The 15,679-nt window shown below is 46.1% G+C and overlaps 1 protein-coding gene across 1 annotated transcript in view; it reads left to right on the top strand.

Moving 5' to 3' along the window:
* Positions 1-5,123, top strand: part of TMEM253 (transmembrane protein 253) — a 594,226-nt gene extending 589,103 nt beyond the window's left edge. The window contains exon 8 of the mRNA XM_069633707.1: positions 4,709-5,123. Within this exon, the coding sequence (XP_069489808.1) occupies positions 4,709-4,759 (51 nt within the window). The 3' untranslated portion in view covers positions 4,760-5,123. The remainder of the gene's footprint in view (positions 1-4,708) is intronic.
* Positions 5,124-15,679: the final 10,556 nt, after the last annotated feature.

Here is a 15,679-nt window from a genome sequence, read left to right as displayed (position 1 = left end):
TGCAGTTTCCGTGATATCATTTCCCCAACAAGACAATAGATCCTCTTTCGCACCCAGTGAAACTGGCTTCTATTTTAGTTAAGCTAGCAGAGCGACCACATTCTTATATGTCGCCTTGAAATATAAATGATACTTCAGCAGGATTGCAAACTCCCACTTTCCAATAAATGACTATCTGAAAAGAAAACCTTCTGTTCTCTGGTGCATGAAGAGGAGATGGGGTTTTCCCCCTCGTGCCTAATCTGACACCTCACTAATTAGAATAATATGACCTCTAAATAGATATTTCTCTTTTATTTGTGTCACCTTGTCTGCATGGCCGGCAGAGAGATGTACTCTATGAAATGGGCCATCTCTCTCCCACTCTCCACTGCCTGCTGAGATTACATTTAGACAGAATTAAATTGTTAAAAATTATTCCTATGGCCTAAATCCCTATGTCTGGCTAAATATCCCTGTATTCTATAATTTGTTATAGAGAACCTGCTCCTTTACAAACCACAACCAACAGTGATGCCAACCACTTTTATAATGCAACTTGCAGAAATTGCATGAACCAAGAATGTTTTCTTGGTAGAAGAAAACTATTATGAGCAGATAGCAGGGACAGCCATGGGGGCCATCTTTGCCCCTACATTGGCAAACCTATATGAGGCTGATTTTGAAGAGAAACATATACACCAACAGATCAACCCTTTCTCAAATAACATCTTAAATTGGCATCAATACATCAACAATGTACTCATACTATTCCAAGGAACAGAAAGTGTACTTGCAGAGTTCATCACCTGGCTCAATGGCCTCAATCCATTTTTAAGATTTACCCATGAAGCAAGTAAGAAGGAAGCAACCTTCCTAGACTTAAGGATCAGCAGAAATTGACCAAACCTGGAAACAACTGTGTACCAAAAGACCCCAGATAGAAACTTGCCGCTGGAATGCAATAGTTTCCACCAAAAGTCACTAAAAGAGAACTTACCTTTCGGACAATTCCTCCGCTATCAAAGGAACTGTACAACGAGGGGGGGGAATATGATATACAAACAGATAGGCTCACAGATAATCTTAGAGAGAGAAATTATCCAGAAAAGACGATCAAGCATGCCCGCAAGAGGGCAAGAAATATCCTGAGAGAGATAACACTGATGCAACATGGAAAAAAGGATCGGGAAGAAAACACAATAACAGCGGTATTCAGCCACTCACCGGTCGTTAATCGACTCAAAAAGGAAATAAAGAAAGCTTGGTATATATTGAACACAGGAGAGAACCAGCTTAAGATTCCCCTTTTTGCAATAAAAAGAAGGAAGAACATCCGGGGCGGTTTGGTGCACACCTACAAAGAAAAGATGAAAGAAGCAGAACAAACTAGATTGTGAAATGCACTAAAAGTCACTGGACATACACCATGTGGAAACTGTACAGTTTGCGAATATACTAGACGTACTACATCGATAGATATTGGCTGGGAAAAACCATGGAAGCAGAGATCCCTTACAAACTGTAATACTACCAATGTAGTATATTCCATCCATTGCCCATGTGCCAAAAGACATGTCGGGATGACGACAAGAGTGGTGAATAAGCGAATATGTGAACACAGGTCGAACATAAGAACAAAACAAACAACAGCCTCGCTAGTTGAACACTTTATTCGAAACAACCACTCAGAGAATGATCTCAAGTGGACAGTCTTGGAAAAAGTGCTGGTACCAAAGAGAGGTGGAAATGCAGCAGCCTTGTTATTGAAACGAGAACAAATGTGGATCTAAAGATTAAAAAGCCATTTTGAAGGCCTAAATGAAGAAATCTGCTGGCAAGCAGTAGCAGTACTATAAAATTGGAAACAACAGGTGAATCTTAGACTAGGAGTACAAGATTAAAAGAACAGATCACCATAGCTCTGAGAAGCTTGTAAATAAGAATTCCAGAAAACGCAAAACCACTCCACGCCAGGCAAAGAGAGGAGATAAAACAAAACAAAAAACTCATTTTAGATGTAGAGGCACAGACTCTACAAGAAGGTCACTGTGGTACTAGAGGATAAAAATTAACAAAATAGCTGCCATAGGCCGTGGAAAATATGGTAAAACTACAAAAACAACATTTCCCAGCATACCTATAGCCTGGGGTAGTTCAAAGTCATACCTGACACTGATACCGCTAATGAGGCTGAAAAACAGCATTGCGTTTTGAAAATGTCAGATATGCTTGAGTAGGAACTAGAGAAACTATTTGTCACAACAATTGACTTAGTCTTGTAGCGAGAGAAAATACGGATCGACACGCAATCACGTGACCCACTTCTACATAAATACGAGTGGCCCGAAAATGGCACCCGCACCAGAGACAGCGGAGCGGCGCCTGCAGAGCCGTATGCCTGGTAAGAGCAGCATTCTATTTAAGGAGAGCAAGACTAGCCACGCGCTGTATAATATCTGAAAAGCACAGTGCGAGCACTATAAGAAAATATAAGAAGTAGAATTTGCGTATCCGTAGTAGAGAAACAATATGTATCTCCCTTGGTCACAGCCAGTGGGTAACATCAGAAGAAGGCAGCAGCCTGTGAACATTCCAGCCACACACACGGGCAGGGAGAGGGAAGATCTGGAGAATATGAAATCACTGACTCTGGACCATACAGGTACACACCAGGAGAGCTAAAGACAGTGGTGGGAAAAAAAAGGTGACTACCATGATGACAATATTTAAATAAAGAAACATATGATTATGTTACAGATGCCTGAACTAGACTTTGGGATAAGCTCCCAATAGAAGCTCAGATCCATAAAAAAGAGAAGACAGGTGAGAAACTCTCCCTGTCTTGTAACAACACGTTGTATTAATGAAAAAGCATTGCACACATTAGACTGACAAACACCCCCGCCCCCTTGTTTCATCTTTTTTCCCCTTTTGGGCATGTGACGAGGAAGCTCCGGCCATCAAAAATTGGGGAAAACGGTCCACAACCCATGAATGTGGATACACAGGACGAGAATAGTTATCATTCTTGTTGTCTCTCTGCTTTGCTGTTCTGCTATTAATGATATATATTCTGAAGTCAGTATATGTCCTGAAGAAAGTGGGAAGTAATAAGATACAGCTGAAACCGGTTGACAACAGGTTTAGGAGTGATGACCTAAATCCTGTGTTCCACAACAATGGAAGTGGCGGACACGTCCTAGACATAGTAACATCTTTTAAGAAAAGCATCCCTAAAAGGTTTAGAGCTGTTTTTGGTTTTAGAAATTCCTTGACCATTAAAATCAAGGACTTAAGTACTATAAGACACACAGACCCAAGGCGATGACAATAAAGTAGAATATCGACCTTGATGAAGTGTGCAACCTTTTAGTTGACAGGAAAGTAGTGAGCAAGGATAAGGAAAGACCCCTTTGCATTCTCTGTACCCTTGAGAGGCGGAAACAACATCGACCACCTAAGGCAAGTCCCACCCCTGAAGAGAGGGCAAATTATAGAATACAGGGATATTTAGCCAGACCTAGGGATTTAGACCATAGGAATCATTTTTCACAATTTAATTCTGTCTAAATTGTGTCTAAATGGTGTTAGAAAATAGTCAGGCGAAGACAGGATAAGAAAGCCTTGGACTCGAAATCATTTATATATACCTACTGAGATTACAGCCAGGACTCGCCTGTGTCCCTCCTTCTTGTACTGTCTCCTTCTCAGCTACCGATCCCTGACCACAGACTGCAGCTTCACACCCAGCGCCCGATCTCTCCTAATTTTCCTATTCTCTTTTTCTTCTTTTTCTTCCATTCAGTCTTTTTCTTGCCAACCCCTTTCTTCTCTGCTCCCCCAGCTTTTAAGCCCTCTTTTTTCCGTCCCCTGCATATGTCTGCATAAAGAAAGCATATGGTTTCAGCACCCACTTTCGTGCCTCCTGCTGTGAGATCATCAATCAATCAAACACCTCCCCTTTTATCCAACACCCGAGTAATTCTCTAAAACCCTTTCCGCTTCCCAACAATAATCTTCATACAGCAAACTTTCTCCCGCCCGGATGAATGTGCAACATTTCATATCCCGACATCCTTTTGCTAGTGCACGTTATGCTGTTTTCCACTCCCCCAAGCACATTGCAGCTCAGCTTTCAATTTGTACATTCATTTTCTAAGCCACCTTTGCGGTGCAAGTTCATACACCCCCTAGACTGCAGCTGTGCTAAGGCCTAAACCCCAGTCTAATTACTAATTAGTTTAGTTTGTTAAGGTTAAATATTAGTGTATTAGTACTTAGTAATGTTAATCGTTAGTAGCCTACACTACACTGTGCTGAGCTAACCTCCAAATCATGCCTCACATCAGCACAAAGTCCCACCCCAAGCACGATATTAGCACCATTTTTACATAGTACACCTTACTACAATTTAATTCATTTGCACTGCTAAAATGTGTACATGATGGAAATTCGTGCACTGATATCCCTACAGGCTACAGGGTGAAGGTATGGAACTCACTGCAGTGTGTAACTTGTACTAAAAACATTGCACAGGCAACACAAACGACAGATGTAGACTCTCAAATCTTGTTTCTGATCCTCCCCATGTTCTCTATATGATGTATTTCATATTGTACTTTTTGTTGAAGTTGCCACAGTATTTTCCATTCCAAAACACCACCATCCTTCATCTTTGATCTCAGAACCTTTCTCGCTTGTAACATGTGTCTTCAATTGTCCACAGGAAGTTGATGATGTGGACGTTACAGATGTGGCACGATTAGAGACCCAGTGAGAGCCATCCGAAAAGCCTGGCACGAGTGCAGTTGGAGAACCTCCGCCAAGAGAACAAACCCCCAGAGCGCATTATGGAACATGCACAGAAAAGCACTGTACAGAGAGGAGGTCAAATAATCACCATTTGTTGCACACTCTTGCCCTTCTTCGAGTTTATCGTGTCTGGCTGCGCAGAGCTGATACATGGCTACCCAGCCACTTGGATGTGATTTATGGCAATATCAGATTTAAATTGGAGAGCAGTTCTGTATTTATTCATGGCCCTATCCTGTGCACCATTGTACAGGGCCATTTGTATGGTAGAAATTGTCGTAAAAATAGGTTTTTAATCACGTTGTCAAATAAACTTTGTTTTAATGTTCCTATTGCTGCTGGTTTCTCAGAGTGACTTAAACTTGATGCCCATCTACATTTTTGGGTAAGTCATCAGATTGACTGAACGTTATTTACTGCTTGTGAAGTAGCAATGCTTTTATCTGGGTGTGTCCCATACATAAATACATGTATGCATTTTGCAGGCGTATACAGAAGGAGGCAAAATAAAAAGCCTTCAAGCTAAGCTGTAAAGATAGGCAGCTGAGATATTTTATTTGGCTACCTTTTCTGTGTATTATACCTCACCATTCAAATACTGTGGCACACACGTGGAGTTCTGTGTTTGTTTTCAATTATTACATCCCAAATTCAACATGAATGCCAATTACAGTATGATCACAATCCAAAGGATGTCACGTTTGCCAGATCTACCAGGTTTAGTAGTAAAGTGGCTCATGGGAAACATTGTAAAGGGAAGGAGACAGAATCTATCTTTTGTCAGCTGCTGTCAGTGGGACATTCTCCTGGTTCTCAATAGGCTGAATTATCTCTGGTTTGACACTAGTCCAAAACCATGCTTTTGAGATGGACATCACTAAGGCAGAGCATTTTTAGTCTTCCATTGGGGGTTAACAGTGGCTGTCTCTTCAGTTGCTTGTGGAAATTATAACATATTTTCCTCCAGATTAATCTTACTTTGTTATGGACACAGTTTACTGCTCAATTCCCACACACCGATAGAGCATACTCATTTCAGTCGAGTTTGACCACAAATCTACTGCCTAATTCAGTGTGCAGAGATTTGGGGTTTGGTTGGCCTGGCTGCATGGGCGCCAGTCTCCTGAACTTTGCTCTCCCACATGTAAAGTCACAAAGAAACTGCTTTGAATCCAGAATAGTCCTACACATCATATTGTTTGCACCCTCCTAATCCCTGAGCTTCCAACGTCTGACTTGGATAGTGGCTTACAGCTGTTGGCTGATAGCAGCTGGTCAGATAGCACAGCAAGTAGAGCGCTCTGACATCTGTGCGTAGCATGCTGATGCAGGTTCGAATCAATTGAGTACCATGGAGTGGGATAATAATAACAACTGTTATTGCAGCTCTCAGATACCTGCGGGTTTGTAGGCTATATAAAAAACGAGTTCTTACATGCAATAGTGGTGTCAGAAGGATGACTCTGAGCCAATGCTGAAAAAGCCCAGAGTAATGCTCACTCTGGGGATCTGTCCCTCATCTCAAGCTTTCTGAATCTCCAGATTTTATTCAGCGACACTACTTGCATTTTGTTATTTTATATTGTTTGTCCTAAATTCATTTGAATGGTCCCACATTCCTTCCCATACCAGGGTCCAAATCTGCCCACTACTCCCTCTGTTTCCATCCACCCATTGCTCTCCAAAATTACTTTTAAAATACATTTAGTGACCAATTTCTTCTCTACAATGTCTTTTGTACTCACACACCTGGCAGCTCACACCATTTTATCTCATAATTGTTAGTCACTAAAAATAGGTGGGAGTCGCTCCTTTATGTTTTAACTCCCTGGGAGATAATTCCTCCTTTCCCCCGGGCTTTTCCACAGCCAAGTAACAAATATATTACTGTTACGTGTGTTGGGATGTACGTACATCGTCCCAGCCAGGAAAAAGGTTCAGGCTGACCTAGCACGTATCGTCATGTGAGCAGAATGAGTTTTGAACAGCAGAAGGCACGTATAGTGGTTGTAATTCGTTTTTACACATATTAGATACATACATGTAGCAACACAGGAGGAGCAACAAATGCATTAATGTTGCGGTTGCAGTGGGTATAGATGAGGTTATAGATAGGGCAATATTATAGGCCCAGTATTTAGTTGTTGTATTCAACGTTATGTTTTTTAGTGAGGGGTGCATAAAGTGTTGAAACAGCTGGAAGATGGAGTCAGAAAGGTATTGTGGTATAAGTGAGGTCAGTGTGTTTACATGGCAGAAGTATCGCTATATTGGATGTCAAGGCCTAGTGCACGATGGATAAAATAGCCTGCAGGCCCTGATGTGGAGCTAGGGCTTTGTTTAGCTTAGTTTAAAATAAATTCCCTTTTCCGTTCACCAGGAGAGAAGCTGAGGTCAGAGGCACCTGCGGTGCACAGATAAATGCAAATTGTATCCAGCTGCAGGGCCTAAACGTGGTTGGAACGGAATGTTAGCAGCTGGGAGAGCTGGTAAGGATAAGCCCTTTGAAGGACACATTCAAGAGGATGGAGCATAAGGTTATGTGATGCCAAGGGGAAGATTTAGTGCACTACTGCCCTCACCCAAGATAGGTGATCTCATTTGAATTACAAGCACACGCATAACCAAAAACAAATACATCCCTGAAATTCAGACTCAAGAGTAGTGCCCCAGTCACGTCATGTTTGGGCACCTAGGGTTTGTAGGAGATGTGGGAGCAGTGTTTCTGGAACGGTATGTGATTTGGAGTAGGATGAGCATAGGCAATGCCAATAAATGTAGTACTAGGTCAGAGGAGCTGCTTATGTGCGCCACAGCGTTGGGTATAATGAGATGGCCTAGTGGCTTATCAAAGCAGAGTTGGCCGTGTCGGTTTACTTTAATCGTGTCCGGATCGGAGGGGCGCACAACATGTGATGGTCATGATTACTTAATGTGTCAGTATGTTCACAAAAACCAATCCGGTACCTGGATTCAATAGTGACAATGTAGTAGACCATGTGTTTAGTGGAATGGGTTTTGATAAGGTGTGCCCAATTGGTCCAGGGGCTATATGGGGATATATATGGGGATATTAGAATGTTCTATAGGTGGTTGCCAATGAGGGTGGTGGGATAACATTTTAACCTATTTATTCAGATTTTGCGGTTTACCGCTATATAACCTGTAACTTCTTGGGAACTGACACGCTCTGTGTCAGTTAAATTCTACGAGACCCTCTGAGACATTTTTGCATGTAATAAACCTTGTTTTCCTTTGCAAAGAGGTGCAGTGATTGTTTGACCATTTGGATTACTCTTACTGCTCAGGTTTTGAGGTGCCTTCCTCTTCACACGTGGCATATGTAAAGTGGTGAAAATGCTGGGTTCAGTCACAAAGGCAGGATCTGAACCTAGGGGAGAACAGTGGGGGAACAAATCGGCAACTGAACTGAGGTGATCTACTAAGATACAGTGGTCCACCAAAATACCCTCACTGCCATTTCCCAGGTACAAACTAACTCTAACCAAACACTTATTGAGAACACTCAACATTTCACTAAGCATTATGCAGTCATGTCATACCCTGACAATATCTGCCTGCTATTAGCGGCATGGCTACCCCCTTACCGGGTACCGGGTCCAGGTTCCTTGAATGAGGAATTACCGGCCATTCCGACCTTGGAGGGCCCGGTAATTCCTCATTCAAGGAACCCATTCCCATTCGAGCCCCCATAGGGCTCAATGGGAATGGGGAGGGTGCTAACCAGGCGTCCTTAGCGGGTTCCCGCAAGCAGACTCATAATGGGGCGGTAAGGGGTTGACGGCTCCGGCACCTTTACCGGTGCCGTTAACACCTTACCGCCTCACTCGTAATGACCCCCACAGTCTTACTCACAACATAAGATTGGATGCTACACCTCCCTCCCTCATTCATTCACACACACAAGATCAAAACTGTACCTAGGGAAACAGGCATGCCGGGTGGACTCATGATCATTCACCCAACAAAACTGGCGAGAACCTGGGTAGGGTCCCTCACGAAGGACATAAAACTTCCATGAAGAGAGAATGACCTCAAGCGATGAAGAACGTTCAGCAAGATCACTTCCCCTTTTCCTCCCGAAGGGATAGAAAAGACTGGAGGCTGGCAAGCCTGAGGGTAGGACGTGAAGAAAAAGGATATGAAGAAAAAGGATATGAGATACAGGGTGAAGCTCACCCCTTACACTTACCATTGCACATGGTGCAACATTGACCTCAGAGTGCACACTAAACAGCACAGGTATATGGCACTTTGGCAACTCGCAACCACTTAAAAGGCAAACCATTAAAGTTGAACAAATTTGAGATGGCAATCAATGTACAATGCACCCAATTTCATTTCTAGGTGTCAACACGATGTTGCTGATTGGATCCCTGCAAAAGAACGTGTCATAACTCATGCACCGTCAAATAGACAAGACCCAGTGTTTTACCTTGAATCACTGTGGAATAATAAATTGCATTACCTAAGCATATACTCTATATATAATTAGATACATAGAGACAGAGGCAAACAGAGAGAGGAGATATGTTCAGTGAAAAAATCTTTAGTTGAGACACAGATAAGGTGAACTACAACAAAACCCATGATATTCAGCGGGCCTAGCAAATATCAGCAACCTTATTGCTGAATCTCCCACTTTGATGTCATCCATAATGTTATTTCTGATGCTTGTTAATCTGCTTAGAATCACATGCTGTACATATGGTCCGACATCCAGTGGTAACCGCAGAGTATTGCATCTTGTCTTTTGGGGACCGAAAGGGGACGTCGGCATAGGCGTGTCTGTAACATTATCCCTATCGTGACGTGTGTAGTACCCAAAATCCCTCATGTGCCGAGGTCCCTCAGATTGTTTTTTTCCGCCCAGATAACTGTTCGCCCTATAGCGGAGCTCTTACTAGAGACATTGTTTATCTTTACCGAATTGTCGGTTTATTCCCTGTTAAGTCACTTCGCCCAACAAGAACATCTTCGACGAAGACTATGGGGGAATCGTCTACGGCTGTGGTTTTCGGCGCCTAAGATCAGGCGACCGGATTGTCCATGTGGTCGGGCCCTCTGGCCGGCCTATACAGTAGGGAGAGTGGGGTCGGGGTGGCCATATTGTTTAGTATGTCTTTCCTCCTTTCCCCTCTTTTCCCTTGCGGTCTGGTCATCCTTCCCTTTTGCTATGGAAAGGACTCCTTTTAGATTCTGCCCTAAGTGTAGGGTCAGATATCCTTGGAAGGACGAACACAGGACGTGTAACGCCTGTCTCCCCCTAGAGCACGACGAGAAGCGGTGTGCTGCGTGCAAACTCCTTCGGCCCAAGACCCTTAAGGAGCGCCGTGTAAAGCGGTGGGCCGCCTATGGTATGTCACGCGTGGAGCCCCGTCCCCCACCGCCCCACAAGCCGAAAGTGACAGGGGTACTTCGGATGACCAAACGTCCAACGCAGATGTTATAGACCTTGAGACGGTCACTTCTAGATCCACCACGCCCGTCCCCGACCATTCCAGGCTCGCCTCCGGTCTTGCTACAGGGACCTCATCCGGCAACAGGGCCGTACAAGCGCATCGCACAAAGCACACAACCCCTACGCCAATTTCAATGTCTTTGTCGAAAAAGGCAAAAGCGCCAACAGGGCCGCCAAAGTCTTTGCCGGTTCCCTCGGATCATTCGGATCCAAAGCCTTCCTCGCATTCGCAGCAGCGTATTGCGACTGGGCAATCAAGTCAAACCAAGGGCGCTACTCCAAAACCTACACGCGTCGAAAGTCGGGAGTCCGACACTTCGACGAGTTCCAAGGCCTCAGTAGGCCCGATAACTATGGCTAGGCCTCTACCCGGAAACCCGACCGCTAAGCCTCCTGGTGGCACGGACGGGATTTCTATTGCCGACAAATCATCAGAGCCTTTGTTATAAAAGGTTATAGGTCAATCCGCTGAAATGTTTTCAGGGGTTTAGATTTCCGATTCCGATGAGGTTTATGTAGATAGTCAAGAGCCTCTCTCCGACGCCCTTAGAGGTTCGAGTCGACGCCACAGTGCGGAGAATATCCCTTCTCCTCATGCAGGCCTGTTTGGGTCCTCTAAATGGACTACAGAAAAATGTGACGGTTGTATGGATCAACTGGAGCGGATTATCAGTTCTTCTGGTCAGCCGCCCACGAAAAGGTTTCGGGTAGACCCTAACCCCCAAATTCAAGTAGATCAGTCTCAGGTTTCCCAACAAGAAGACGTGATCCATATGGATACCTATAGAGACATCTATAACGAGGAAGAAGAAGCTTCTTTTCTCGAAAACTATGAGGAGGATCAACAGCATATGACGGACAACTGGGAGGAATCCCAGCAGGAAGGTCAAGACCCTTGGACACAGCAAGATCAGGATACTGATATTTTGTGCCTAGACTCTCCTCCGTCCACCCCGGCTCGTCAGGCCTCCCCTGTGGATGACCAAATGGCTTTCAACTCCATGCTGAAAAAAGCGGCAGAATTCTTCAAAATTGCCACTCAAGAGGCGGTACCAGAGCAGGATTTCGTGGAGGATATTATTAAGGAAAAACCTCTGGTGAGTCAATCCATCCCCCTCCTTAACTCTGTTAAGAGACGGGTAGCTCCCTCATTGGTCACACCTGCTCAGATACGGGCAGTGAACCCGAGAGTCGAAGAATTATTTCGACCTTCTCCTACCGACCCTCTGTATATGAAAGGGCACGCCATCCCAGACTCACTGGTAGTGACTACCACCCGGAAGAGGGCAGGGGTACCCCTTGCCACGGGAGAATCACCGCCGGACAAGGAGTCTAAAAGGTTATATGCCCTGGGCAAACGTGTCACATCAGCAGCTGCATACACCATTCGGGTTACTAATAATACTACGTTATTAGCAAGCTATGCTGATGCCCAATGGAACTTTCTCCAAGAAGGCCACCAGGAGGTTCCTGAACCCGCCAGAACAAAGCTTCTCGCCATTGTTTCGGAGGGAAGTCTGGTTAACCAGAATGTGGTGAAGAACACCCTGGACACAGCAGAAACAGCAGGCAGGTCTCATGCACAAGGTACTCTTCTGAAAAGACACGCATGGCTGCGTACATAGGGTTTCAGACCTGAGACTCAGGCTTCCCTCATTAATAAACCCATTGAAGAGACTAACCTCTTCGGGAAAGCAGTGGATGAAGCGTTGGAGACGGCCAAGAAGGAGCACGAGACTATAAGGTCTTTGCACCAGATTACAAAGAAACCCTCCTCCCAGAGGGGAATAATGCTCAGCGGTCCTTTCGAGGACAAGCCCGTGCCGGCCAGAACAACTATGGCAGGGGCAACTTCAACACAAATCAAGCATCCGGAAGCCCTACTTACTACCCCTCAAGGGGTCAGAAACCCGGCAAAGGTAGAGGCAGAGGCCCCAATCCCAGAGGAGCCACAGCCTCGGGTCAGAAATGACCACCAAGTCCAGGTCCCCTCCCATGCCTCCCCGGTCGGGGGGCGATTAACATCTTTCCTCAGGGGATGGGAGGGGATAACTTCAGACCAGTGGGTCTTAAAGACGGTCGCCCACGGTTATTGTGTGGAATTCGCCCAAACTCCACAGTTCAGACCGCCGCGCTCACGGCGCCTTTCACCAGACCATCTGGAGATCCTGATACAAGAGGTGGAAGGACTGCTGGGAAAGGACGCCATAGAAGCCGTCCCTATTCTTCAGGTAAACAAGGGTATTTATTCAGTGTACTTCCTTGTACCCAAAAAGGATCTCACCATGCGTCCTGTTCTAGATCTGCGCCCAGCGAACAAGTTTATAAAACCCCAGAAGTTTTGCATGGTAACACTGCCAGAGGTGATCCCATTGCTGAAACAGGGGGACTTCATGGCAACATTGGACATGAAAGATGCATACTTTCATATTTCAATGTTGCCAGCGGAGAGAAAATATCTAAGGTTCATGATCCAGGACAAACACTACCATTTCAAGGTACTCCCCTTCGGCATCGCCTCGGCGCCAAGGGTGTCTACCAAAGTCCTGGCACTGGCAGCAGCACACCTGCGCAGACTATCAGTCCCAGTTTACCCTTACCTCGACGACTGGCTCATTACGGGGGACTCGTTCGACGCTTGTTTTTCGAACACCCAAAAAACAGTAGATCTCCTCTTTGGCCTGGGTTTTTCAATCAACAAAAAGAAATCCAGCTCAGGGCCTCATTACGACCCAGGCGGTAAGTTACCGCCTGGTTCGTACCTTTACCACCATGGCGTAAACTACGTTTACGCCATGCTGGTTGGCGGACTTACCGCCCCATTCCGAGGTCGGCGGGGCGGTAAGTCCCCAATCCCCATTTACCCTTCCCCATTCCCATTTTTGCCCCATAGGGCATAATGGGAGTGGGGAAGGCGTTAATTACGCCACCGTAAATTACGGTGGCGTAATTAACAACATGGTCCCTTAGCGCCATGGATTTTAACACCTGCTAAAAGCAGGTGTTAAATCCTCCATGGCGCTAAGGGACCTCGGAATCAGGCGGTAAGGGTCAGCGCTGTTTACGCTGCCGTAAACCCCTTACCGCCTGAGTCGTAATGAGACCCTCAGTCCCCAGCCAAGTAAACAATTTCTGGGAGCGCTAATTCGGACGGAAGACAGACTTGTCTTCCCCTCCAGCGAGAGGGTTCAGAACATGCTCTCTCAGATTCCTCAATATGTAGCCAGTCGGGAGGTGACGGTACGCAAGGCCATGCGTTTGCTAGGGATGATGGTGTCATGTATATACTTGGTTCCCCACACGCGGCTGCGCATGCGTCCCATGCAGGAGTGGCTCAACAGCCAGCGGTGTCAGGCCAGCAGACAATGGGAAGATCTGTTAGTTGTCTCGCCAGCCCTCGTTCTCTCTCTGCAGTGGTAGTCAAGAGAAAACCTCTTGAAGGGGAAAACCTTCACCACCCCTGCAGTGGAAGCCACTCTCACGACAGACGCATCTCTCACGGGTTGGGGGGCTCACCTGCTTCAGCAGACAGCACACGGAGTGTGGTCCCCTCAAGTAGCATCCAACCATAAAAACCTCACTGTGACTGCTAGCGGTGTTCAAAGCATTGAAAACCTTTCAGGTGCAACTGCAAGGGAAGACAGTGCTGATCCTAACCGACAGCACTACATCAATGTATTACCTGAAGAAACATGGGTGCACCCACTCTCCAGGGCTATCCAAGCTGTCCCAAAACATTTGGATATGGGCTCTCAAACACACGATGTTTTTGTTGTCCCAACATGTTCCAGGGGAACTTAATTCTTCTGGCAGTCGTACTCAGCAGCGATTTTCCTCTGCCATAAGAATACGAGTGGCGGCTGCACAAAGACATTGGGCCTCATTACGACCCAGGCGGTAAGTTACCGTCTGGGCCGTGACTTTACCACCATGGCGTAAACTATGTTTACGCCATGGTGGTTGGCGGACTTACCGCCCCATTCCGAGTTTGGCGGGGCGGTAAGTCCCCAATCCCCATTTACCCTTCCCCATTCCCATTTTTGCCCCATAGGGCATAATGGGAGTGGGGAAGGCGTTAATTACGCCACCGTAAATTACGGTGGCGTAATTAACTCCATGGTCCCTTAGCGCCATGGATTTTAACACCTGCTAAAAGCAGGTGTTAAGTCCGCCATGGCGCTAAGGGACCTCGTACTCAGGCGGTAAGGGTCGGCGCTGTTTACGGCGCCATAAACCCCTTACCGCCTGAGTTGTAATGAGGCCCATTGTGTCCAACGTCTTTGCAGAATGGGATTTCCCAGAGATCGACCTGTTCACTACTCAGGAGAACGCCCAATGCCAAGACTACGCCTCCAGGTACCCCCAGAACCGATCCAAGGGGAACGGTCTCTGGATACCTTGGTCGGGGACATTTGTTTACACTCCCCCCCGACTCCCCTTCTCAACAAGATAGTGCACAAGATGACCAGGAACCAGTTACCATGATACTGGTGGCCCCCATGGGGGCCCACCAACCCTGGTTCGCTCACCTGATGGAAATGTCCCTCTCCCCACCAGTCAAGCTGCCCTGCCCGTACAACATGTTGTCTTAGGACAGGGGGGAGACCCTACACCCATGCCCACAAACTCTGAACTTGGCAGCGTGGCTCCTGAGATTATAGAGTTTGGACACCTGCAACTCCCTCAGAGATGCTTGGACATACTCAGGAAAGCGAGAAAGCCTAATACACATTATTGCTATGCCAGCAAATGGAAAAGGTTTGTCATCTGGTGCAATTCCAAGGGCGTCAATCCCATTGATTGCTCACCCTCACACATTGGGCCTCATTCCGAGTATGGAGGTAATTATGACGCTATTTGCGCCATGACTACCTCCCATACCGGTACCGAGTCCGCCCTGGTTCAATGGGGACTTACCAGTCCATTCCGACCTTGGAGGGACCGGTAAGTCCCCATTGAAAAAAACATTCCCCACTCCCATTTCAGCCCCCATAGGGCTCAATAAACCACTGAGGAAGACTAAACAATTCTTTGTTTCAGTGGCAGCTGGTAGAGAAGGGGATCCTGTATCTAAATCAGCTATCTCAAGGTGGATTGTCAAATGCATCACACTATGTTACACTCTTGCGAAGAGATAACTGCCCTTCAAGCCTAGAGCACATTCTACTCGAGGCACTGGGGCTTCCATAGCATTCATTGCAAATATTCCTCTTGAGTCCATTTGCAAAGCGGCAACCTGGAGTTCTGTACACACCTTTACAAAACACTATTGCCTAGACACTCATTCTAGGTCTGATTCTCAGGTGGGACAAGCAGTACTAAGACATCTTTTCTCTACTGTTCCTTCTCACAAGCCACCTCCAACTCCGGGTACTGCTCGTTGGTCTATGCACAGCATGTGAT

Source organism: Ambystoma mexicanum, chromosome 13 (assembly GCF_040938575.1).
Source record: "Ambystoma mexicanum isolate Mex_15411 chromosome 13, UKY_AmexF1_1, whole genome shotgun sequence".
In the NCBI taxonomy this organism is placed as follows: domain Eukaryota; kingdom Metazoa; phylum Chordata; class Amphibia; order Caudata; family Ambystomatidae; genus Ambystoma; species Ambystoma mexicanum.
This window is presented reverse-complemented; position numbering and strand designations above follow the sequence as displayed.